At 33.6% G+C, this 25665-nt stretch overlaps 1 protein-coding gene and 1 long non-coding RNA gene across 2 annotated transcripts; both read right to left on the bottom strand.

Moving 5' to 3' along the window:
* Positions 1–16429: 16429 nt before the first annotated feature.
* On the bottom strand, positions 16430–17298 carry LOC127151717 (uncharacterized). Its single transcript, XR_007824854.1, has 2 exons — positions 17164–17298; positions 16430–17061 (listed from the first exon to the last, which is right to left on the bottom strand). It is a non-coding gene; the product is annotated as an uncharacterized LOC127151717 (long non-coding RNA).
* Positions 17299–17672: 374 nt separating this feature from the next.
* On the bottom strand, positions 17673–22059 carry LOC127143845 (uncharacterized). Its single transcript, XM_051079088.1, has 3 exons — positions 21895–22059; positions 17971–18243; positions 17673–17873 (listed from the first exon to the last, which is right to left on the bottom strand). The coding sequence occupies exons 1-3, from the start codon at positions 22057–22059 to the stop codon at positions 17673–17675; spliced, it is 639 nt and encodes a 212-aa protein (XP_050935045.1).
* Between the last annotated feature and the right edge of the window lie 3606 nt (positions 22060–25665).

The following is a 25665-nucleotide window of genomic DNA, read 5'->3' as shown; positions in this document are numbered from 1 at the left end:
CCTAGGTCCAATCGACTAATCAACCAAAACCGGACTCACTGTCCTTCCCCGTCCAAACTCCATGAACCACATCCAGACCAGTGTTTAATACATACTAAACCGTAACTTTAAGGTCCATCAACATATAATTTCAATCCACAAACAGCAGTCACAGAATATTTTCATCAGACAGAATATAATATCAGTACTTAACAGTCAACACGCATACAGATATTCAGTACAGTCACTAACGTGTAATCCCCTGTGGATTACTACGGTTTTAGCCTGGACTCGGGGTCCAGTAGTAGGAAAACCCTTACCTGAAACTCGGGTATGCCCCTCGATCGAAAACCACGCTCGACAGATCTACCTAACGAAACACGAAAGTTTTAGTTGGTGAATTCAGTAGCAGTTGTTTTAAAAGGTTATCCGCTGACTTACCCAAGGAAAGGAAGCTAACTCCCACCAGGTCTGCCGCGGAACCCGAGAACTTAAGCGTCAACTCTGCACTACCTTCAAGGAAGAGAAGTAGGGCCATATCTTAATCCAACATTCAAACTCGAATCGGACGAGGTAACATTAGGGAATTCATCAAAACAATCCTTACCGAAGACTCACCGTGAACCGAAATGAAGGAAGGAAGGCTTAGGTGGCTCGGCTCGGCTCGGCTCGGCTCGGCTCAACTCGGCTCGGCTCGGCTCGGCTTGGTTCGGCTCGCGGCTCGGCTCACTCGGCTCGCGGCTCGGCTTGGTTCGGCTCGCGGCTCGGCTCACTCGGCTCGCGGCTTGGCTTGGTGCGGCTCGCGGCTCGGCTCACTCGGCTCGCGGCTCGGCTTGGTTCGGCTGGCGGCTCGGCTTGAAGCGGCTGGCGGCTCGGCTTGAAGCGGCTGGCGGCTCGGCTTGAAGCGGGTTCGGGTCGGGTCTTTGCAGCGCGAAACGGGCAATCGCGAGCGGTGGTTCTTCGGCGTCCGACGACCGTGACGAACGACAGCTGGAAGGCGTCCGACGGTGGAAACAAACGGACAGACGGCGGTGGCGTTGGCTGGGTGCGAAACGGAGATCCGGCAAGCTTCACGGCTGCGATTGTGGGCTCGGGTTCACCGGAGAAGAAGGAGAAGACGGCTGCTGGCGGTTGGAGGCGGAACGGAATGGATGGAGGCCGCGGCGGATGAACGTCGGTTGTCGTCGGCGAGAGGCTGCAAGGAAGAAGAAGGAGAAGAGAAGGAGAGATGGCTGTGCGCGAACGGCGGGAGAGAAAGCGGAGATGGAGGGTCTGCGCGCGCGCGAGGAGGAAGAAGGGAAAAACGAAAGAAAAACGGGGGGGGGGGGGGGGTAGGCGGCGCGGTTAGGGTTTTTTTTTTTCTTTTAAAAAAATTTAATATATATATATATATATATATATAATCCTAAATAAATTTATAATATTAATTAAATTAAATTAAATAATAATATATATATATATTAAATAATAATAATAATAATAATAATAATAAAGTAATAAATATAATATATTAATAATATTAATATTAAATAAATAATAATTTATTTTATTGTTTTATAAATAACAATATTTCTATAATATTAATTTATAATAATATTTATAATATTAATATTATAACAATTAAAATAAATATTAATAATAATAATAAAATCAATATTATATCATTAATATATCAATTTGCACTTTAAATAAAACGAGAAAAATTTTACCTTAAAAAAATTCGGAGCGTTACAAATTTCGTAATGAATTTTGATTTTAATTCACAATTTTTTTTAATAAAAATCATTTGGAATATAGCCAAAAATAAATTTGAATGAAATTAGATTTTTTTGTACCAATGAATTTGAGGAGAGATTTGAGACTTAAAATTGATAAAATTGAAATATTGCCAACTCATCAAAATATGAATTTAAGTCGAAGTTTTAATTTTTTTTTTGCATAATCTTGTAATTTAAATTTTTAGCAAAATGTGCTATTTGAATTGCCTCAAACATAAAATTTGAAAAAATTTTCATTTTTTTGTTTTGTTTTTATTTAATTTGAATTTGAAATGAATTTATGATTTTTAAAATTTTTCCAACAAAAAACCAAAATGATTTGGGGAATTTTTTTTCCAATTTTTGTTGCTTTATTTAATTAGGAGAATGAGTTGAGATTTACCTAGTCAAACTTAATCTCAACAAATTTGTTGAGAAGTTTGGTTGAGACTTGCCACGTTTCATACTCTATAAATAGACAAAAACGGGTGAAAATAAAATCAGAACACTTCCCTTCCCATAATCTTTTATGATTCTTCTCTTTCATTTTTTTTTTCTTTTGCTTCATATTTAGGAGAATAGGGACTTCTGACGTTGGTGAAATTGGTGAAAAAAAAGTTGGGGTTGGAGACGTCTTTATGGTACTAGGTAACTGGAGAGAAAAAAATGTGAGGTTGGGGGCAACTGTGGAAGTAAAGATGATGAAATTAGTTTCTTTTTTTTTTCGTTTACTTTTTTCCCTCTCTCTTCTTTTTATATTCTAGAAAAAACTCTTTTATTCTTTTTAGTTTTTTTTTTTATATTTCTAGAACTGTTTATATATATATATATATATATATATATATATATATATTCTTTTCTTTTCTTTCTTTGTCTTTTTTCTTTCCTTTTCCTTTTTTATTTATTTATTATTTATTATTTACATTTATTATTATTTTTTCTTCATTTTTAAGCTTTTTCTTTGTCCCCTAGTTTAGCTTAATTATTTTCCAACTTTTTCTTTTATCTCATTTTTTTTCATCAAATTCTTCTTTTTCTACTAACTTATCCTTCTTTTTTTTCGATAGAAGTGACCCTACCTAGGGTGTTAAAAGCAAACATGAGCAAGCGCTTGAACAAGAAACTTGAAGATGGAGCGTCACTTGAACAAACTTGAAGATAGAGAACCGAGACTACAATAACATATCAATTTCAGCACATGGAAGAGGATGATCCTATCGAGAAAGATGATGATTCTATCGACTTTTGCATTGAAGATGACGATGATGATTCTATCGACTGTAACCGCATTGAAGATGAAGATGATGATCCTATTAGTTTTGACCGCTTCAAAGATAAAGATGATGATCCATGAAAATGATGATCGTATAGGCTGTATCGCCTTGAAGATGGAGATGATGATACACGTTTCTATTGTGCTAACATATCGGCTGCAATATATAGAAGAGGATGATCCTATTGACGAAGATGATGATTCTATTGACTTCTGCATTGAAGATGAAGATGATGATTCTATTGACTGTGACCACATTGAAAATGAAGATGACGATACTATCGACTGTGCCGCCTTGAAGATAGAGATGATGATCTTTTCTACTGCACCGCATTAAAGATGAAGATGATGATCGTCTTGGTTACGCCGCCTTGAAGATGAAGATAAAGATGATCCTCTTGGCTACATCACATTAAAGATGAAGATAAAGATGATTCTCTCGGTTGCAATCATATTGAAGATAAAGATGAAGATGAAGATCCTTTCGGTTGCAACACATGTGAGAAGATGAAGATGAAGATCCTCTCGGTTGTAACATATGTGAGAAGGTAAAGATGAAGATCCTCTCGATTGTAAAATATGTGAGAAGGTGAAGAAGAAGATCCTTTCAGTTGCAACACATGTGAGAAGTTGAAGATGAAGATCCTCTCGACTGCAACACATGGAAGAAGATGAAGATGAAGATCCTCTCGGCTACAAGACATGTGAGAAGATAAAGATGAAGATCCTCTCGACTACAACACATGAGAGAATATAAAAATAAAAATCCTCTCGGCTGCAACACATGGAAGAAAATGAAGATCTTCGCTTGCAACATATCAGAGAGGAGTAGAGTTACTAGATGACATTTTGGAGAGGAGGCAAAGTCGCACCTGCAATGATGAAGTTAAAAACCTTTGAACTTGAACTTGAAGAAGCAACGGTGAAGTTTCTTGAGGAAGAACGAAGCTAGCTATCTTAAAAAGATAGACAATTAAACATCCTTACTATAATCGAATAAGCCACCGAGGCCCTAACTACGATTCATAAGAGTATGAAGGCTACGTGCAAAGAATTTAAGAACTTCGAAGGGAAGCTTTGACTTTGCCCGCTTGCCTTCATGTTTTTTTCATTCATTGCAATTTTTGTAAATGCAAGATTTTTGTTGAATGATAATGAATTGTTTTTATTCTTTTGTTACTAATATTTAATTTTAATTTTTATTACTTACATATTCTTTACTATGAGATCACAATAAAGCATAATATTTTTTTTCTTTTGCGTGTGATTGAACTTCGTAAACTTTAAGCTGCCTACGTATCTTTTTTAAACATAGGGATCAAGTCATAACGTAGTTCAACTTTTTTTTTTTTTTTTTGTCATTCATCTTTTAATCTTTTGTGGGCTAGAAGCACCATGCAATTTAGACTCTAGCGATAAGGAGCATTGCAGATTTAACAGCTTTTATTTCCTTAAGGATTTGTTCATCTGCCTTGTTTGTAGGATTGGTGAATATAATAAGTCTTGGTTTCACGGTCAAGGAACCTTTTCTATTTATGTCAACAGACAATTTCCTCTTCATGTGTGATGAGACATGACTATGAATCTTATCATCATTGTTTTCTTCATGAAATGGTTTTGCCTTCAAAGTTTTCATCTCTCTTTGATGTCGATCGTTTGTCATCTTTAGACAATCAAAAAGCAGATGTTGAAAGTTGATCTTTCTTCGATGTGGAGATACTTAGCCTTTTGAAAGTTGAAATACGAGTGGAAGTAGACGTTGGACATTGATTTTCTTCTTCTTTTGTAGTCATATTCAATCTTTGAAAGACTGAAGATCGAGTAGTTGAAGGCTTGATACAATCAAAGACAGAAGCCATTTGCTTAATTTCATTTAAGTTGTTGACTTCTTCATAAGATGCATAATTGTTGTGGACTTCTTCTATGCTGACAGCATGACATGCAATGACTTCTAATATTTCTTTTAGATGATCACTATGGAAGCTTCTTGGGAGGAATTTTGTCAAAGTTATTGATCGTCGAGGTTGGAGAAAGTCCTCGACTTTTCTTTTGATAAGCTTAGGCTTCCACATTTTCTTGTTCCTTTTTCCCTTCTTTATACGACAGATGCTTCCTTTTGCATGGTTTTGATGGAATGACGACTTCTTTTGAAGGGTTTGATTGTTACCCTTTTCGACGAGTCACAACTATCCCTCATTCGCCATCATCCTTAACATGCTCTTCTTTGTTGTGGGAGTCTATCGTCCCGATCCTTTGTTGAAATTGGAAAATTATAGGTTCGAAAGTTCTAAATTGAATTAAACTTTTCCTTTGATCATAAAATTGTGTAGATGGTGGAACACTTAAAGTCATCTCGACCGCAACATGATTCGTCTGAGCTACTTCATCAATATTCAGCTCAATCTTTTTTTCACGAGCCAACTTTATAATTAACCCCTTCAACACGAAACACTTTTCAACATGGTGACTAATGACTCGATAGTGCTCACAGTATTTAGGATCATCTACTTTCCCTGCTAGTTCCAGTCGTTTGCATTCTGGCAGTTGGATAAGTTGGTTCTCTAATAGTTCCTCTAACATGTTTGCAATATCAGAGTCAGGAAATGGATAAATTTTTTTTCTTTCTTTAAGAGTTGGGCGTCGCTTTTCATCGCCATCATACCTTCTTTCAATTTTTGTTTCTTTTCTTTTAGAGAAAGATTTCAAAGGAGTTTCATGAACAATCATAGATTCATTTATGACATTATTTGCGATCTTTTTAGTGTAATTGATTTCATTCTTGTCATTCCACATTTTTGGAACCAAGAAATATTTTTCTCCTTTGTTGGCAATACTCAGTTCTATATCAAGGCCACGAGTCACCAACTCTTCAAATATGTGGGGTTTTATTCCCTGCAGAATATAGGGAAGTTTCCAATGCATGTCTTGGGTGCACATCTCCACTGCAGAAAGTTCAGTGAGTCAATTTTTAAAGTCAAGACTCAGAGCTCTCCCTTGGTTGATGTAGTCGATGACTTGCTCTCTCTTTCGTTATCTTGTGTTTGTAAGTTTCATCATGCTGACAATACGCCGAGTGTTGTAGAAGCGGTTGAGAAAATCCCTCTCAAGCTACTCCCAACTATCAATAGATTCAGGCTCCAGGTTGGCGTACCAGTCGAAGGCTTTTTCTTCTAGAGTTCGGACAAACTGTTTTACCAACAAATCCCCTCGTGTACCAGTAGTTTCACATGTTTCAATGAAATGAGCAACGTGTTGTTTTGGGTTGCCCTTTTCATTAAACTGCTGGAACTTGGGTGGTTGGTATCCATTGAGCAAGTCCACCGTATTGAGTTTTGATGAAATTTGTTATCATTTCCTATAATTGCTGAACAGACCACGGTTCAATGGAGGTCGAATTTTGTGGTTGACTTTCTTGCATAATTGCCTTCCCTTTGTCAGTATTCTTGACAGTATGTTTGTGACTTGATTCAGCAACATCACGACTCTCGATGTGATTCTTGAGAGATGCAATCTCATAGTCCTTTTCTTTCACGGCGTTCATGAGCATGTTAATCTTCTTTTCAAGCTCTGTCATTCTATCTTCACTTGTATCCACATCAATCGCCATAACTGACATTATATTTGGGTGAGGCATCTCCTCACTTATGTGTTTAGAGGACGAACTGTGTTCATCAATCGCAAGATTTTCTTTGGTTACAATTCCACCTTTTGGTGGCTTTGAAAATTATTCCCAAATATTCTTTGCGACCTCAAATGGTGGCATATCCTCATATGATTGAGTCCCTTTTGAGTGGCTGCGAGCATTTAACTGCTTGTTGATGTCACTTAGAGCTTTGGAAGTGTTGCCTTGAGATTTCATGGTTTCTTTAAATGTTCTTAAAAAAGAGAAAGAGATGAAAGGTAAAGACTGTCTCACCGGACGTGCCAAACTGTTCACACGAGATTTTCGAAGAAATGTAATTCTTGGAATTAAACTTTGTATATTGATTTATAGCGTTATGGATACAATCTCTAGTATTTACTCCTTTGATGCTTTCTCTCAAATACAAATTAAGACTTAGAACTTTTTGATCTTCGATCTTTAGGAAGTTGTGGTTGTAAGTCTATTTTAGCTTCAATCTTCTGAAATTCAAGGAAAGTTAATATTCCAAGTCTTCAATCTTTTAGAAAATGATGATCTTGAGATTGATAAGAACTTGCACGTCTTGAGAGCTTTTAGAAGTTTGAAACTCCAATTCTTTAGAGTTTTAGTTCATCAGGGCTTCAATTCTTCCTTCAACCAAAGATTCTCAAAATGAATGGGAAGACTTCTATTTATATAGAATTTTCATGGGCTTTAGGTGGGCTTGAGCCCGTTGCTTGTTAGGGATGGGCTTAGACTCATTTGCTTTGTGTGGTTGGGCTTGGGCTTGGGCTTGGCCCAATTTGCTTGGTGGGATCGGGCTCGTGCCTACTTGTTTAGCGGGCTTGGGCCCAATTTTTTTTATTAGGGGCTTGAATTGTGTTGGATATGAGAAAACTTGGCTATCAAAATCCAATCAAATTATAATCATCACAATTTTGCTGTGATGACGTGGTGCGATTTAATTGGTCAAATTTTTTGTTCAACACTCATATCTCACATAGAGATGTCCATAGGGAGGGGCGGGGATGCCATTACCTGTCTTCATCCCTTTTCCCCATTCTATTCCTCATACCGATGAAATTCCTCATGGAGAATTCGTGAGAATCGAGTTCCCTCTAGGAATTTTTCCCTATTATTTAAAAAAATAATTAATTTAACGGAAAATTGTTATGGATAACAAAAAATATGAAATTATTTATAAAATATAACAAAAAAAAAATACTTTCATTATTTTGCTATTTGTGAAAATGCCTTTAGATTTAAATCATTAATGTATGAAAATTCTAATTAAATAATTAAATATATCACTAAGTTTCTTATTATCGTTAGTTTTATATCACAAAGAATTTAAAGATAAATTAGTCAAATTTTATCCTAAGAAACTAATCTACTTTTTAGAAGAAATAAACATAAATCAAATTTGTAACGCTAAAAAAAAAAGATAATTTTAATTTTAATTATGTTGGTATTATTTTGGGTGTTAATTGAGTTAATTGGTGAGAATTGGTTGATCTTGTGGAAATTAAGATTAATTAAATATTTGTTAAGAGAATATTTATATTATTAGAATGTGGGTTTGATTTAATTGTTTTGGTGGGATTTAAGGGATTATGATTAGTTATATATAAGTGTATATTTATATAATAAATTTTTGGAAAGAAAAATAAGGAGGATTTATTTAAATAATTTTTTATAAACTTATGAGGAAAATATGGTTGTTTATAAACTATTTAGAAAATTGTGGCATTTTTTAAGCGATATCAGTAGGACGAGTTTCTAATTTAATATTAATTAAAAAATAGCAGTAGGATGAGTTTTCAAAACTTGTCCTAATTTAATAAAAAAAAGATAGTAGTAGGACGAGTTTCAAAACTCGTCCTAATTTAATAAAACAAATATTGCAGTAGGACGAGTTTTGAAAACTCATCCTAATTTAATAGAAAAAAAGGTCGAGCGTAAAAAAAAATTCTCCACCTACGTTAACATGTAAACCTGCCATTGCTATGTCTGTTCTACCATTGTTCTACCAGCCACACGCTTATCAACTTTCAGCAAAACTTATACACTTATCTTTATAGGCCGATGAAAATATGTAGATGATAGGGTTTTCAGCTGAAAATAAGTTTCAGCTCATTCCTCCTTCATTGATGGCAAGCTTGGGAGTCTTCTTTTAAATCTTTTTCCTTCATACTACGACAACATTCAAAAACACCTAAAAACCATCTTCCATTTAAATTTCTTCCTTCACATCAGTTTCTTTTCCTTTTAAACCTTCTTCCTCCACACTACGACTTCTTCCTCCACAACAATACTCCTCATAAAATCTCAATCTTCCTATTTTTTTTCTTTGTTTGATTTATATTTCCACATCTTTACCTAAATATTTTAATATATATTATTTTCTTTTGTTTTGTTTAATCTATATTTCCAATATTCTTACATAAATATCTTAAAATATTTTTCTTTAAAAATTTCCTCTTTTTTTTTCTTCGTTTTTCATTTTCCATAAAAATTTTAAAAAGAATTTTCATACAAATCTTAAAAGAAAAATCTTGATCTTAGCTATATCCTCGCATTATATTTTTTTTGTTAAATTTATTTTTAAAATTATTTACATAAATTTTAACTAGATTTTCGTTTTATCTTTGTAGATTTTGTGGCAGTTTGAAAAAGGACAAACATGTATATTTTTCTAGTGTAGATGTTATTTATTTTTTTGTGTAGTTTTGTTGTTTTGGATTGACAAAAAAAAATGATCATTTGAAAGAATAGTAGAACCGCCCTTCAATTTGTATGTATGTTTTATTCTAGAAATTATTTTTTTCGTTGCTTAAAATATTTGATGATTATATGTATGATATGTGTATTCTTTCTCGCACTACTTATTCGGTTCCCAACCATTTTTCCTTTAGAAAAGGAACAAAATTTGATTCTTTATGCATTTGGAAATTTGACATTGTGGAACTTGGAAAATAATAAAATTGGATGTGTATTTTTTTTAATCTTGCAAACGGTCGAAACCAGAAATTAGAAGTTTTTGTCTTTTTAACTATCGTAATCGATAGACGTTATTTATTTTATATATATCAATTATTATATATGTTATTGATTCACACATTCTTCTTGTTTTAAAAATAAATGGAAGGTTGAATCTCCAAAAATTTTGTAAAACAAATTTAATCTACATTTATGCTTTATTAATTTTAATATTTGCAAGTTTATTTTATTTGATTTATTAGATTTATCAAATAAATTTTTTAAAAAAGAAACAATCATATTCTTTCCTCTTGAAAAGAATAAAAGAAAGAAGAGCAATAATAAATCAAAATTGTTGGTGGAAAAGAGAAACCTTAGAAACAAATTAACAGTATTCCTATAAAACAATATGCTCAGTCAAATTTAACAAATAAATAAATAATACTATACACTTTTAACGAATTATACTATATATTTCTATATGACTTATATCGTTAAGTTAAATACTTAGGATTTATTTATTTTGAATTCACTCATACTCGTGAAACCTTATCTATTGTAATATTTGTTTATTTATTTTACATAAAATCTTACTTTTGTTTACAATATAACAAAATATTTTTAATGAAATCCTAAAAGAATTATTAACATTATTATTTGTTGTGTTTATTTATAGGTATTTATTTTTTCAAGTTATACCAATACTCCTGAATTCGGATTTTCTTAAATAGAAATTTATTTGTTTAAAACATCGAAAAAGATTTTAATTAAATTTTAAATGAATGATAATTAATTGAACATCATCTCTAATTTATCTTGTTTTAGTTATTTAGATATAATTATAAATTAGTAGATGACAAATTTATGCGTTAATACCACACTATATAATCAAGGTCTATTAGATAATCCTTAAGATTCTTTATATATATATATATACGTGTGTGTATATATATAATTTCTTATTTTTAGTTAACGTGAGTAAAATAAAAAAAAAAATGTAAATATTAGATTTGTTATATTAATGAATAGCTAAATATCATGGTAGCAAATTTAGCTCATGTCATTTATGTGATTGTGTATTTCTTTTATTGGTTCAATCCAATTAAAATTTTGTTTTTGTGATTTATGTGATTTTATCTTTTTTAATTGATTCAAATTTTATTCTAGAATCTTTTAAAAATAATTAATTATGTAGATTGTTTTTTTTTTTTTTTATAGAAAATGACAGATAAATATGTGTCATTTATGTTGTTTACAAATGACCATATGATTGATGGTGTCGATGTGGTTGATTATGACCAACCTCTCTATGTGGAAATTTTAGTATAAATGTGAACAATGGAATTGTTTTCGAATAATTCCTCCAAATGGTTGGATTATCACTTGGTGTAGATATGAGTTTAAACCAGATAGAGATAATATATAGACACCCTAATTTAACCTCATCTGGATCAGTAAGGTTTATGTCTTTCCCTATTTCGAATGAACAAGCAATGAATACCATGTTTTCAATTGATTTGCCGTTTCGAAACATGGTGCATTTGTATATGACTGTGAGTAGGGTAGGTTTGGGCATAAACTTAAATGTAGAATTGGAATATGTTGAACATATTCATGTTGACCCGGAATCAGTTGCATAACCAGTGTGTGGTGAAGAAGAAATTGTAGCTAACAACGAATACAGAGACTTTAGAATAGAGACTGATGATGAATTCGAAGAGATGGAATTTGATGGCCGTGAATATGAATTTCCCTCAAATACATTCACTAAGTTGGACATGAATGAAGTAGATAACATTCGGGAACACAGTCCAATTATAGTTCCAGTGGTGTTCGACAACACGAAATGGTATAAAGGAATGATTTGTGAAGACAAAAAAACACTACCACATATGGTCAAATGTTTTGCTATTAAGAGTCACACATCATATGAAGTAGTAGAGTCAACACCGACAAAGTGGGCCATTCGATGTAAGAAGTCGAAAGAAGGTTGCAGATGGAAACTTCGTGCAATAATGAAAAAATCTCATGGTTTATTTGAGATCACAAGATTGTTTGACCAACATACATGCTTTTAGTCAGAACTTTGTCAAAGTCACGTGCAGTTGGATTCTTCAATGATTGCACGAAAGTTTTGTGAACCTGTTAGAAAAAATCATCGATAAGTGTAGCACAACGACAATCCATGATCAAGGAAAAGTTTGACTACCATGTTCCTTACCATAGAGCTAGGAAGGTAAAAAAAAGCAATGGCCAAAGTGTTTAGCGATTATGTATATGATAGTGCAAAGCAAACTTTGAACTATAAAAATAAGAAAAATAATGCAAACATCATTGGTAGATATAGAATTTTAAGAAATTAGTGAATAATTAAAGAATAAAATTTGAATGTTTTGTATGTAAAATTGTCGTAATATGTAATAATATTATGTATATAATGGACATTGAACATTAGAATTAGATATATATTAAAATGAAAAAAGATCATGTGGTTCAAAAAATGGAAAATGTTACAATGTATATTTTCAATAATATCACGTATATAACAAGCGAATTAAAAGTTTTTAACAATACTCAATATAGAAAGTATTTTCAATAATATCACGTATATATCAATAGATAACGAAGGAAAATAATGTAAACTTAATTGTAGACATATGAAAATTTCATGAAATTTTAGGATAACTTTAGAATTGAAATTTAAATTTTAACAACATTACAATATAAAAAATTAAATTAAAAGTAAAAAACATAATAAATAACGACTAATCTAGTTCAATAAGGAAAACTTGCATCTCTTCCGGTTATGACCAACACGTCTACAACTGCCACATTTCATGTGTCTCTTAAACTCCATTTTATAAGGAATTCTAATCTTCTTCGGTCGACGAACTACACATTTTATACTAGGTGGGAGAATGACAATGGACATAATATCATCAAGTATTTGTCATTGTCGCCTAAGGAATTTATTACTCCTCTATATATTGAACTCAAAGTGTTGTTTAAGTAAATAGGTGAGACATATATGATTTAATTGACAAATGTTTCATGGTGAAAACAGCACAACATGCACACAAGGTATTTCCAAGATATCCTACATCCTGCAACTACAAACCTTTGTAGGTAAGTAAACCACATATTGAGAGGTTTCATTTATGATCTGGTATTTCATGTTGTTAATCGAATTAACCTACATATTGCAAATATATAAAAGAATTATATAATGTATATATTGGTGATGTATATGCAATATATGTAAGTATATATAAATTGAGCATACCTTCATTGATCGACTACGTTCAATCTGTTCCCTTAATATACCTTCAATTTTTTTTTATAAAATCTATAACTTGATAATCAGCTTCATTACTTCGTTCAAAAAACCATCTTTGTAACATCATTCGCAAAACCTCAAGCATGGAACATATTGGTAACTCCCTAGACTTCAACATGGTAGAATTCAAACTCTCAGATATATTAGTAGTAATGACATTATATCTCCTACATGGGGAGTACACACGAGACCACTTAGCAAAACCAATAGATTCAAGCCCCTCACGTATACCAGGGACAAAAGATTCCAACAAACGCATTTCGGTTTAAAAGTCTACAATATTAAAAGCCTTCCCACATGTATGAAATACGGTATCGACTATTTTCTTATACTTCAACTTCAAGATCCTAAGTAAATGAACAAGACACATGCAATGTAGAACGTTGGAAAATACTACCTCTATGGCCTTGCATATACTTTTATACCTATCAGATACTATGACAACCTCATTTCGTCCAACTATAATTCTCTTTAATTGGTTGCAAAACCAGGTCCAAGGGAAATCATTCTTAGAATCCATAACATAAAAGGCCGGTGAAAATATCTTATCATTGGCATCAGGTGTTGAAGCAGATAAAAGAGTACTACCTACTTATTCTTCAAACTTATTCAATCAATAGAAATGACTGGACGATAATGTTGCCAACCAAAAATGGAAGCAGATAATGTTATGAAGAAGTATAGAAATCTACCATTAGCATCAACTTTGTATTCAACAACAGAACCTAGAACATAAAAAACATGTAAATATATGATGAAAAAATGGTAAGGAAAGATTGACGAAAATTTGGGTTTGTAAGTTCCAATATATAAGCAAATTTGGGTATCATCTTGTAAGAGTCCTCCAGAGATCCTCGAACTCATCCAATGCAACCTCACGTGCATGCCATGCTTTTTGGTAAGATATGCTTAAACCATGTTCATCACGAATGTAATGAACTGTATCTTTGGGAGTTGACAATTTAAAGCCAGCTAAAGTTATTTTATTCTTAATTTGGTCCTTAAAACTAATAAAGGTGCCCTACTGTTAATGAAAAATCTACTGAACATGTATGTTCAGAATCAAACCTAGTAAGAAACCATAATGTCCTATCCCCATGAATACAACAAAGAGCACGCAAAGACCATTTGCAATCTTCAATTACGCATTGCAAAATCAAAACTTCCTTGTTTGATTTCACAGTAACGTATTTAAAATTGTCTCTAATAGCAATGACTTATACGCATTGTTTGAACAAAGATTTGGTTGAAAACATGTCATGGATTTTCAGTGCAAGATTGGAATTTACCTTAGAGATATTTATGTTTTTTTTAAAAAAACGACCCCCATCATCATGGATTTGAGTTTGAAAAGAACTTGATGGCGATGAACCCAAACAAATCGATAAAAGGCCAACAGATTGAATAATAAGGGCAATATGTCACTCAACATTCAATGTTATTATATAGTAAACCCATTTAACATCATTATCATTTGTTATAGTCAAATCTTTTTTAACACATTTTATAGGACTTAGGCAAAGGTATATATCAAAATTGTTCATATTAATAAAACTGCCTCTAAATTGGATTTAAGGCTAGTGTACAATTTTTTATAGCACATATGTTCATTAACTATTATTTCGGACACATTAAAACTAACGTAATTGTTCGATTCATTGAAAAATCATCGAAGTAGACTGCAATTTTGGTCATCCTACCAAAAAATTTTAGAAATATATGTGACTACAAATTTATGTTGTAATTTAGTAGGGGTATATATACACTAAATCATTGAAAAAAAATATATGATCTTCTACTGTTAGTCGATGTCCACATATATGTATTATGGTAAATAAGAAGGGACATATATCTATAAAATCACAGAATACACAAATCATATTCATCAATTATTATATGTCAATTTATGTATATTATTGTATATATGAAGGGGTATATATAAACTAATTCACATAATAGACAATTCATATTCCTTGGAGACTGTATGTAAAAATATATAAATTGTTATATATATGAAGCGGTATGTGTCTAAAACAAATATTCTGGTATATAAGGTTAAATATTTTAGGAATACTATGATGTAATGGAGTACATAAAAATATAACGAATTGAGGAAGACAACTAACCGGATGTATGAGGAGAACGAACGGATGAAATAAATTGAGATTCTATGAATAACAAAATCGGAATCGATGATGGACGAAATATAATGAGATGAAGAACAAAACGGGATGTACCAGAATTGGTGAAGCAATTCGATAACTTTTCGACGGAGGATGTACCGAAATTGGTGGAGAAATTCGATAACTTGCAGGCGGCGGATGTACCAGAATTGGATTACTGTTAAGGCGGCGGATGAGGATTTAAGATGATTTATGCAATTGATGAAGAATTAATCAAGAGAATTTTGAAAATTATTCCCATATTAAAATATATATTATTTGATGATAAATTAAAATAAATTATATAAGATAACGTTTTCTCATTAATAATTAAGATTTTACATTAATTAAGATAATAATTAAGAAAGTTATAATTTTAGATAATAATGATAAATATAATGTAAATAAGGAAAAATATACTTTTTAATTTCGAATTAGCTATATAATTAATGTTAATGATAAGGTTAAAATTGTCCTAAAAATATGTGAATTCCTAATTAAGTAAAAAAAAATCTTTAGGATATTTGTGAAATTTCATAGTCAAATTAGGTCTTTTCTCTAAATCTTTCTATATTATATAAAGACGATAAAGTTGAGGAATGATAGGGGGAGGCTCGAGCCCTCTGGGTCTATACTAATTTCGTCGGTGCACACAAGTTTGACCTCATGTTCCTTGCGATGTTGATTTTATTATTGATCAATAACTTTAAGTAATCATCTGATTAACATCAAGCCTTATTGCATCCACCTAAGCTTTAAAGTTCGCCATATTTGTCTTTCCCAAGTTGGTTCTTAGGCTTAGGTTGAGGAGTCTCTTCCTTCTAATTCACTACAAGAAATTTGACCTTTAATGTCGGTTTAAAACCGACATTAAAGGGCTTTAATGTCACTTGACAACCAACATCTTTGCGAGCGTTATTAAAGGCCTTTAATGTCGGTTGGACTTTAATGTCGGTTTAAAAACGACATTAAAGGCCTCTTTAATGTCGGTTTTCAACCGACATCTTTGATAGTGTTATTGAAGCCCTTTAATGTCGGTTTTAAACCGACATCTTTGATAGTGTTATTGAAGCCCTTTAATGTCGATTGGGCTATGATGTCGTTTTAAAACCGACATTAAAGAGGCCAATAATGTTAGTTTAAAACCGACATCAAAGGCTTGTTTTTGTCCATTTTTAGAAATTTATATTTATTTAATTGTTGTATTATTGTCCATTTTTTATAAACCAACATTGAATCCAACAAGTGAAATTAACTACAAACTTGAAACTACAAGTCACATTCCGTAGGAAACCATATTATTCAAGTCTGATTCCAGCAACAATGAAAATGCTATTAGCACTTGCACATAAATCCCATTCATATCTTAAAGCAACAATAAATCCCATTCATATCTTAAAGCACATAAATCCCATATTATTCAAGTCTGATTCCACCAACAATGAAAACACGCTTGTAAAATTAATTGCAACCAAACAGAATTATATAAATTCAAAGATCACGACATTTTAAAGGTCTCGAAAATGCTTCTTCAAACAATTATTAATATTGGAAACAGGCACCAAATGCAGCAAAGGCTTGACATTCCTCTTCCTGAACTGTAGCTCAAACCTTATCTAGAAACTTATCATCCTCCTCTAGTAGAAAATGACATGGAAAAATATACAGTTATCTACATTCAATCAAGCACGACAAAAACAATTGTTATCTACATATAATATCGGAACGCTCAAAGAACACTATTGTACAAATATCTAAATGATATCAAATATCTAAATCAACCAAAAACACTCTAAATCTCTTTAGTGGTTATAGGTAAATGATATCATCAAAGAAATTAAAGATGTAAATGTTTTGAGAAGCAAAATCTATAAACACTTACCAACATACAAGACAGTTATGAAATTGCACCAGCTACTAATCACAACACCAACCCACAAGCTTACTATGGCCTGGAAATACATTCACATTAAAGTATCCACAAAAAAGTCGTCCAGGTTAAGATGGTTGTCACAGACAGCTTTCTAGTAGAATCATAATCCAGAACTTTTTACCTTGAGGGCAATTTGACGAACTTGGCCATTTAAATCTAAGCTTCGTCCCAGAATCCTTTCCCAATACAACTGAACAATACCACCACAAATGTTGGTATCTCCGGCACCAGCAGCAACAAGTACACTTTGGCCACTCTCCACAGTGTCAGGGCCAGCTCCATCACCAACGGGACTTTGACAATAAATTAAAAGTTCACAAACCTATGAGATGCTTTTTAAAGTTCAAGGACCCTAAACTAATACTTTAAATCTTGGTAAATTTGTTTCTTTTAAAAAATACTTCAATTATTGAATGAATAGAAAAGGACGGAGAAGATGCCTTTTTATAGCCTAATTCCATAGGTTACAAACCTAAAACTAAAAAGGAAACTAAATCTTTAACTAAGACAATTAAGAAACTAAAAAGGAAATTAAACAAGACAATTAGGAAACTGAAAAGGAAAATAAACCTTTAACTGAGACAATTGGGAAACTAAACCTTAACAATTAAGAAAACTAATTAAAATTAATTACATCACTAATCTAAAGTAGAGAGATACTAACTGGATGATGGGAATAAAAGTTTGCACAATAATGAAGAAAGATAAGGTATTTTGTTTAAATACCTGTAATACAGAGAAGAAAACTGACAGAATATAGCTGTGGAGGCCCATGGAAACATATAAGGTGCCCAACATACTACCAATAAAGATCACTGTAAAAGGAAGTCTCTGCATCATGAAACAAAGGAACAAATAACAGAAGCGAATCAGCTAAAATATCGAGAGGGTTTTGATAGAAATGTAATGAAAGAAATATCAAGCATACCTCTTTTGAGAACATATGTGCAAGCTGATTCTTTGGACCCTTGAGAGCAAAAAAGGATCCAATGATGAAGCAACATCCAAGCGTAAAGCAGATGGCAAACTTTTGAGGCATCAGAACCATGACAGGAAGGAACATTGTAAATGCAATGAAAATAAAGAAAACCCCAGTTGCTAGAAACAAACCAAAATACATAAGGGTTTTTCCTGAGGGAACATTGCTAGTGGCAGATTGGAAGTTTCCAGGAAGTTCTCTCACTCCTTTAGAAACCCTGTACTCAAGCACGAAGGCCAAAGCAATTAGAATTTACATATCTTAAACAAGTGACTGATGTGAATAAATAACTACAAACAACAATGGGTAAAAAAGGAGGCAGCATAAAGGATAGCATCCTTCAATACATAAGTAGTCCCTTCAAGACGAAACCTACTGGTGATTCCTAGAAGTTTAAGAAGTATTGACCAGATGGCCTTAAAATCATTTTTTGCTTCAGCTGGTGTTATTTTCTTTGGAATGAAGTGAATCTGGAAGCTTTGCAGGCTGTAGCGTGAAGGACCTGGAGCCTGTTATACAATAACCTCGCTGATTATTCTCATATGTGGATTCAGGTGTTTATTGCCCAGTTTCTTACATGACAAAATACATTTCTAGTAGCAGGAAATTGATAATTTGGCTTTGGTAGCTTTAAAGTAACTTGATTGGTCGAAAATTATTTCATATTCTAAAGCTCCCAGACTAAGAAGGAAAATATGTGCCATTTCCAATGTATTTTGAAAACCAAGTCAAACACTTGGAGAATGAGTCCTCAAACTTCAAAAATCCCAAAAAAACTTAATACAATTCCTCAAACTGTTGAGAATATGTGGTCCGATTGCCTTAAGAGTGAACTAAGAAAAAATAAGAAGTGATAATGTACATCTATAAGATATAAATGGCAACATTTTCGTATAGGGGTGAAAAACTACTCGACAATCAGCTTAAGTGAATTGATAAATGAAATTGGATGAGAAACTAGAAAACAATGCAAAACAGTTTGAGCTATATTGAATGAAAATAAATAAAAGTGGACGAACTTTTTAAGCTTAAATTTTGTTGAGGATCCCATACAAATTATTATCCAACAATTTACCATCTACAAACAAATTAAACAACATACCATAACAAAAGAAGCATCAAACAACGTATTATCTTTTTGGAGTTTCTATTTCTCATAAACTAACTTTGTTCTGCTTATTGCAACATCCCGGCTCATCCCACTCTATATGTGAGAAAAATTGTCAAACTGAGAAGTGGAGAAAGACATCAACACTCAATAAAGAAAAAGAAAAGGGTTGGACTTAAAACAATTCTCCATAATTCACTTGAAGATTTCGCCACTTGGTACCTGGCCATCTAAGTGTATCTAAACTTCAAAAAAACCTAAATTCATCAAAACGAAAAAAAATAAAATAAAAGCATCAGAAAAACATCAATTCTGAATAACCGCCAGCGATTATCATCATCATCCAAAACAGAGAGTTAACGAGTAAAAATTAAGAAATCTAACCTCTAACACCTTTCTCGAAACCTGAAAATGAAAAATCCGATGAGAACAACTCGAGAATCAAAGGAAATGCGAGATGAAATCCAAGCCACGAACAAGAAAGCCACCAACTAAATTCGTAAGAACAACGAATCTGAGATCTGGGCGGTCGGAAACAGATTTCAGGTGTATAGAAAGTAGAATCAGATCGGAATACGACGAGGGGCGGATTAGTTAGGACCGAATTTGCTTGATGTCCAGTTTTATGAGACGGTAAGACAGTATCGGCGAGACAGTATCGGCAGCGACGATGATGGAGATGGAAGATGACCCATTGACGATGAGACAGTATCAGAGTAGTCGGAGCCATTGACGGCAGCGACGGTGAGACAGTATCGGAGTAATCGGAGCCTCTGGAAGGCGGATTTCACGGCAGCGATGGTGAAGGTGGGGAATATGAAGGTTTTGACTGGAAGCCAAGGGGAGATTAGAAAGTGATGAGATTGAGAAAGGAAGAAAGGGAAGAAATGTTGAGAGAAAACCTTCTTTCGTAGGGTTTGGTAGAGAAGAAAGGAGAAAAGAGTAAAGTCTAGGGTTTGGTAGAGAAGAAAGGAGAAAAGAGTAAAGTAAGAGAGAGAAAAATTCAACTTTTTACAAAATTAAAAAAATAAAAAATAAAATAAAAAAGACCTTTAATGTCGGTTCTAAAAAACATGATGTTTAATGTCGATTTGAAACCGACATTAAAGATAAAGCTTTAATGTCGGTTTAAAACCGACATTAAACATCCGCCTTTTGAAAACCGACATTAAAGCTTATTTTTCATTTTTTCCACCCGACATTAAAGACCAGATTTCTTCTAGTGTAAATTTATCAATGGTGGCATTTCTTGTTTTTTTTTTGCCAAAATTCATGCTCATAAACCTTTGACTCATTTTGAAAAAAATCTCTAAAAGCTCGTTCTTGACTATTCTTCTACATAGACACTGTCAACTATTGATGCCAAAATTTGATCAGAGATGGTTGACTAACCATAGGGTGATCGTAACGGTAAATTTGTATTACAGGAAAGATAGCTTGTCTACAAGCAAAGAGAATGACTGCATACCAATGTGGTGCAAGCTACACACCCTAATGTCTAAGTCAGAAAGATTCAAGGTATAAGTTAACTTTAACCTATAGAATCAATAGACATTTTTTAAAACTTAAACACCAAGTATACATAAAATAGAAACTTAATCGTAAACATAAGTAATAAGCTTTTAATTTAAACATAAATAAATTCGAGCCTAATAAGAAAAATCTTTGGAAATTGCCAAAAACAAGATAAAATTTTGGGGCTCAAAGACTTTTGGGATGATTTTTTAAAATGAAGAGTTTTAGGACAAATAAGGTGGTGAAATATCCAAATTTCCCCTAATTAATTTTTCCTTCCCTTTTTTCAACATAAATAAAAAAAAAACCATTTTCACGTTCGTTCTCTTCGCATAGTGAAGGAAAAATTGAACTTTCTCGCTTCATTTCTTCTCTTCTACTCAGGTGCTGTCTTCTCCTCTACTCCGGTGAGGCCACAGTGTACGTTGCATTTCTTCTCCTTTACTCTTGTGTAGGTTGCCTTTCCGTATTCTTTTCGTTGGGATGTTAGAGCATGCTTTTTTGTGGCAGTCATAATGTAAATCTCTCATCACGGCTTTTTCTTCGCAACTAGTGTAAATCTCTCTTCCCGTGCACGTAGGTGAGACAACAGTGAAAAATGGAGCATGCATTTCCATAAAGTATCCGAAGTGTATGGATCTGAAACTTCCTCATTTTAGTGCTGCTTTCTGTTTTGTGGTCACAACCAACTACTTCTAGATCAAAATGTTTCTTGGATATTACTTATTAGTTAAATCAATCAAGCATGTCAACCTTTTATTTTATGATTTTTCTTTAAAATATGTTAAGGAGCATGTAATATGAATGAAGTGGATTGAAGAAACCATTAGTGGAGACTTATTTGTTTACGTCATGTGAGTTTGAGAACTTATTAATTAGTTGTAATACCCCAAAATTTCGAGGTAATTTTTAACATTTTTATGTTAATTTTCGGGAATTTAAAATTTTTGGTGTTAAATTTTGTTTGGTTTGGAAGAGAAAAGAAAAAAAAAAAGAAAATGAACGGTGTAAGTTTTTAATAATATAATATGATATAAAATAATATAATAAAAATATAATAAAAATTATATTATTATTATTATTAATTATATTATTATTATTATTATTTAATTTCAATATATATATATATATAAATATATATATATATATATATATTAAAAAAAACCCTAAAACACCCCTCTCCCGCACGCGCTGCCAACCCCCCTGTGTCTTTTCCTCCTTCCTTCGCCCGTGCAAGCTATCTGCCTCACCTTCCTCAATCTTCTTCTTCTTCTTCTCCATTCAATGTCGACCAGCAGCTGCGGTTCTTCGACGCCCCCACCGGTAGCTGCCGCATGTTGAAGCTCCTCCTCGCCGTCGTCCCGTTCTCGTCCGCTCAAGCTATCGCTGCGACACTCCAATCTTCTCCCGTGCATTGTCCGATGAGGCCAGTCGCCACTACCGTGCATCCCCTCGTCCGTTGGCTAGATTTGTCTCTGTTGAAAGTCGGCAACCGCGTGATGGAGCGTTTGGCGTCGCGTCTCCGGTTCTCTTTCTTCTATCACTCGTCTGTCAACTGCCGGCTGTCTCTGACCTCAACTGAGCCTCGTCGGCCGCCCTTTAACCTCATTCGGTCGTGTTTGTCCATGCCCAACCGCCTTCTGCCGCATCGTTTCGCCAAGCAGCTGCCAACGAGTCCTCCGAGCTGACCAAGCCGACCTAAGTCGAACCAAACTGCGAGCCGCGAGCTGAATCAAACCAAGCTGCAAGCCGGGGACAGAATCGAGCCGAGGACTGAGCCGCGAGCCGAGAGCCAAGCCGAGTCGAGCTATTTTTCCAAGCCAATCTCTCGATTCACCGAGTCGCGTAAGTCGTTCTATCCATGCTGAGTCCCTGTGAGTTTTGGTAAGGACAATGTGAGGAATTTCTAACGTTTTCAATAGTCAATGTGAGTTTAAATGTCGAATTAAAATGTTGAACTGAAGGTGTTAACAAGGTGACGCGCAAGTTCTGGGCTGTTACGGCAAGTGTAGTTGTAGCCAACTCTCCTTTACTTAGGTGGATTCCTTTGGACGTTGAACCAAACAAGGATTGTAGCTAAACTTCAGGTAAGAGACTTCTACTACTGGACTCAATTTTAGATTGGCTCGTATTGACTGATATGAGAATTATAATATAATGACTGTACTGTTCGATTGTTTGTATAAACCAAAAAGTATTGCCAAGTTATGTTTTTGACTGAGTATAAACATCATGACTACTATGTGTAGCCCAGTTATAATGATGGGTTGTGCCGTCGTTTGAGTTTAGATGTTTGGACCGTTATGAGTGGTTTATATATATATATATATATATATATATATATATATATATATATATATCATCTATATTGATGGGTTACATTATTGGTAGAGTATAAATGACTTGGCTGTTATATGCAGTTATACATACTGATGGTTGTACTGTTAATGGAGTAGTGATGTTTGAGCGGTTATGTGTAGTCTGTGCATCCAGTCGGGCTGTGCTGTTGATGGAGTGTGGGTTCTGGACTATAATGTGTCGTATATACTGATGAACCGTGTTGCAAACTGAACATAGGCGTGATGCACGGTTTACTTATCTTCTTCGAGTTAAATTGTTAGGGGAATAAGTAGTAACTCAAATGAGGGTTGCAAAATAGCGAATGCACTTAATTGACTGATGCACATATGCTTAGAAACATCACTAGTATGCACTTGGTGACATGATTGTTAGTTGTAGCATATATATATATATATATATATATATGTTGATGAGTTGTTCTGCTGATGGAGTACGGACGCTCAGATGTCCCGTGTGATATAGTTATATTGATGGGTCGTGCTGTTAACCGAAATAGTAATGTCGTTAGATTATGAAAATCTTGATGTTATGTATAGTTGAAGAATGTTGTTGGCTGCTCATTATTGAGTTATGTAGTTGATGGACTAGGGTTCGGGAACCTCATGTGTAGACTGTGTATTTCACTGATGGACTATACTGTAGATTGAATGAGAACGTTAAGCATAATAGGGACGTTATGCATAATATAGTTTATTTGTAATTGTGCTAGCGTTTAAACTGAGACAAAATGATTATTAGGTGTATTTACCTAGAGATGATTGATTCATTGATTGGATTTAGAAAAGGTGACGGTATTGCGTGGATCAGATTTATGTATAGCGACTGATGAGACTGTTGACTAAACCTAAACTGTCTGACTGACTAAGCTTATGAACTGAACTGTTAGCTTGAGCGACGTTGTGATGTGACTGTTGTAGATGGTTAAGAAGGGACTGAGGGGTAACGGTTAGCTTTATCTATGGGGTAGTGTACCTTACAGGCACGGTGTCCTTCGGGATCACGAAACTGATATGTGCATCCTTCGGGATCACTAGACTGATATGTGTATCCTTTGGGATCACGAGATTAATATGTGCATCCTTCGAGATCACTAGACTGATATGTGCATCCTTTGGGATCACGAGACTGATATGTGCATCCGACGAGATCACTAGACTGATTGATGTGTGCATTCTACGAAACCACTAGACTGTTTATGTAGGGTACCCCTTAATAGGAAGCTAACTGTTATTACCCTAACGGGCCCAGTAGTGGGTCCCTTACTGGGTATATTTTTATACTTACCCTTTACTCTTTAACTTTTTCAGGAAAAAGGTAACGAGAGGGGCAAACCGGCGAGAGGCAAGAAGGATACGTGAAGGCCATATGGACATGTCTAGTTTTTTTATGCTTCCGCTGAACGTATTTATTGTTTCTGTTTCTTTTTACTTATTAAATGGAGTCATGGTTAGAACAATTGTTTTCCTGTCTTATTTTGATGACTTCATGGATTATGTGTTGGAACTTTTGGAAAGTTATTTAAAATAGGGCCTAAAACTGTTTTTCTAATGTATTGAAGGATTATAATGAATCGTAAATAAGTCTTTTTATGAGTTTGTGCGTTTTACTATGAATCTAGCAGTAAGTAATGATCTCAGCTTCGTTCGAAAAGTTGGGTCATTACATTAGTAGTCTGACATATATCTTGACGCACATTAAAACTTGGACATGTAATTGTATGACATTGAAACTTAAACCTAAACTTTTTTAATACGTTAAGACTCTTGGCGTTTAATTAATACACAAGGTTACCGACTTATCAATAGTAGAAAATGAAGAATCACTTAATTTTTGTCACAATTGTATCTATATTAGATGATCATTTGATGATTTGGATAAAATATTTGTTAAGCGTTGAAATCATGTTGATATATTTATGAAGTTTCCTATCTCAACAGTTTTAAGGATTGTTTCAAGGCCTCTTGGAGCACTCACAAAGTAGTACATTTAAAAACAAAACTATCCTCAATAGGGACTGGTAATTCTGGGGAACATAATTCAGATCTTGCAAGCGAAGGTTGGTTATATTGCTTGAAGAAAGGGCAGGTAAGAACACCAAAACTTCTCCATTTTGATTGGACAGGGTAAGCATCGAGACTTTTATCTTGTCCATGTGTATACATTCTATCTATCATGTCCTTGTTAACCACTCACGTTATTCTTTCTTTAATTAGATAAGATTTTTTTTATGATGCCCAACGGGTGTTTTTGTTTCCTTTTATATTCCTCCATCTAATTTCCTCATTGCAAGTTAGCCAAGAATATTTTTCTATTATTATTAACATTATTATTTTTAAAACAATAGGTTTTGTTTACTTATATAGTACCTTTCTTTCTTGTTACAAAATTTACAATATCATAGTAGAACTCTTGGCTGACTTGTAAATGTATATCATGAGATCATTAGCATCCAGCATGTGTTGCTTTTTGAAGAAAATCTAAACTTTATGGCATTTTAGCGGAGAAACTCATCTTATCGATATTTCTTCTGAAAAACTATGTTTCTATAAACTGTTTGTACCTTTGACTTAAAATTGGAGAGAGGCTCCCTACCTTAAAAGATCTTTCACAGTAGAAGACACAAAGTCTGTAAAGTTATTTTACTCTGTAGGACATAATGG

Source organism: Cucumis melo, chromosome 11 (genome assembly GCF_025177605.1).
Source record: "Cucumis melo cultivar AY chromosome 11, USDA_Cmelo_AY_1.0, whole genome shotgun sequence".
NCBI classification, from domain to species: Eukaryota; Viridiplantae; Streptophyta; class Magnoliopsida; order Cucurbitales; family Cucurbitaceae; genus Cucumis; species Cucumis melo.
This window is presented reverse-complemented; position numbering and strand designations above follow the sequence as displayed.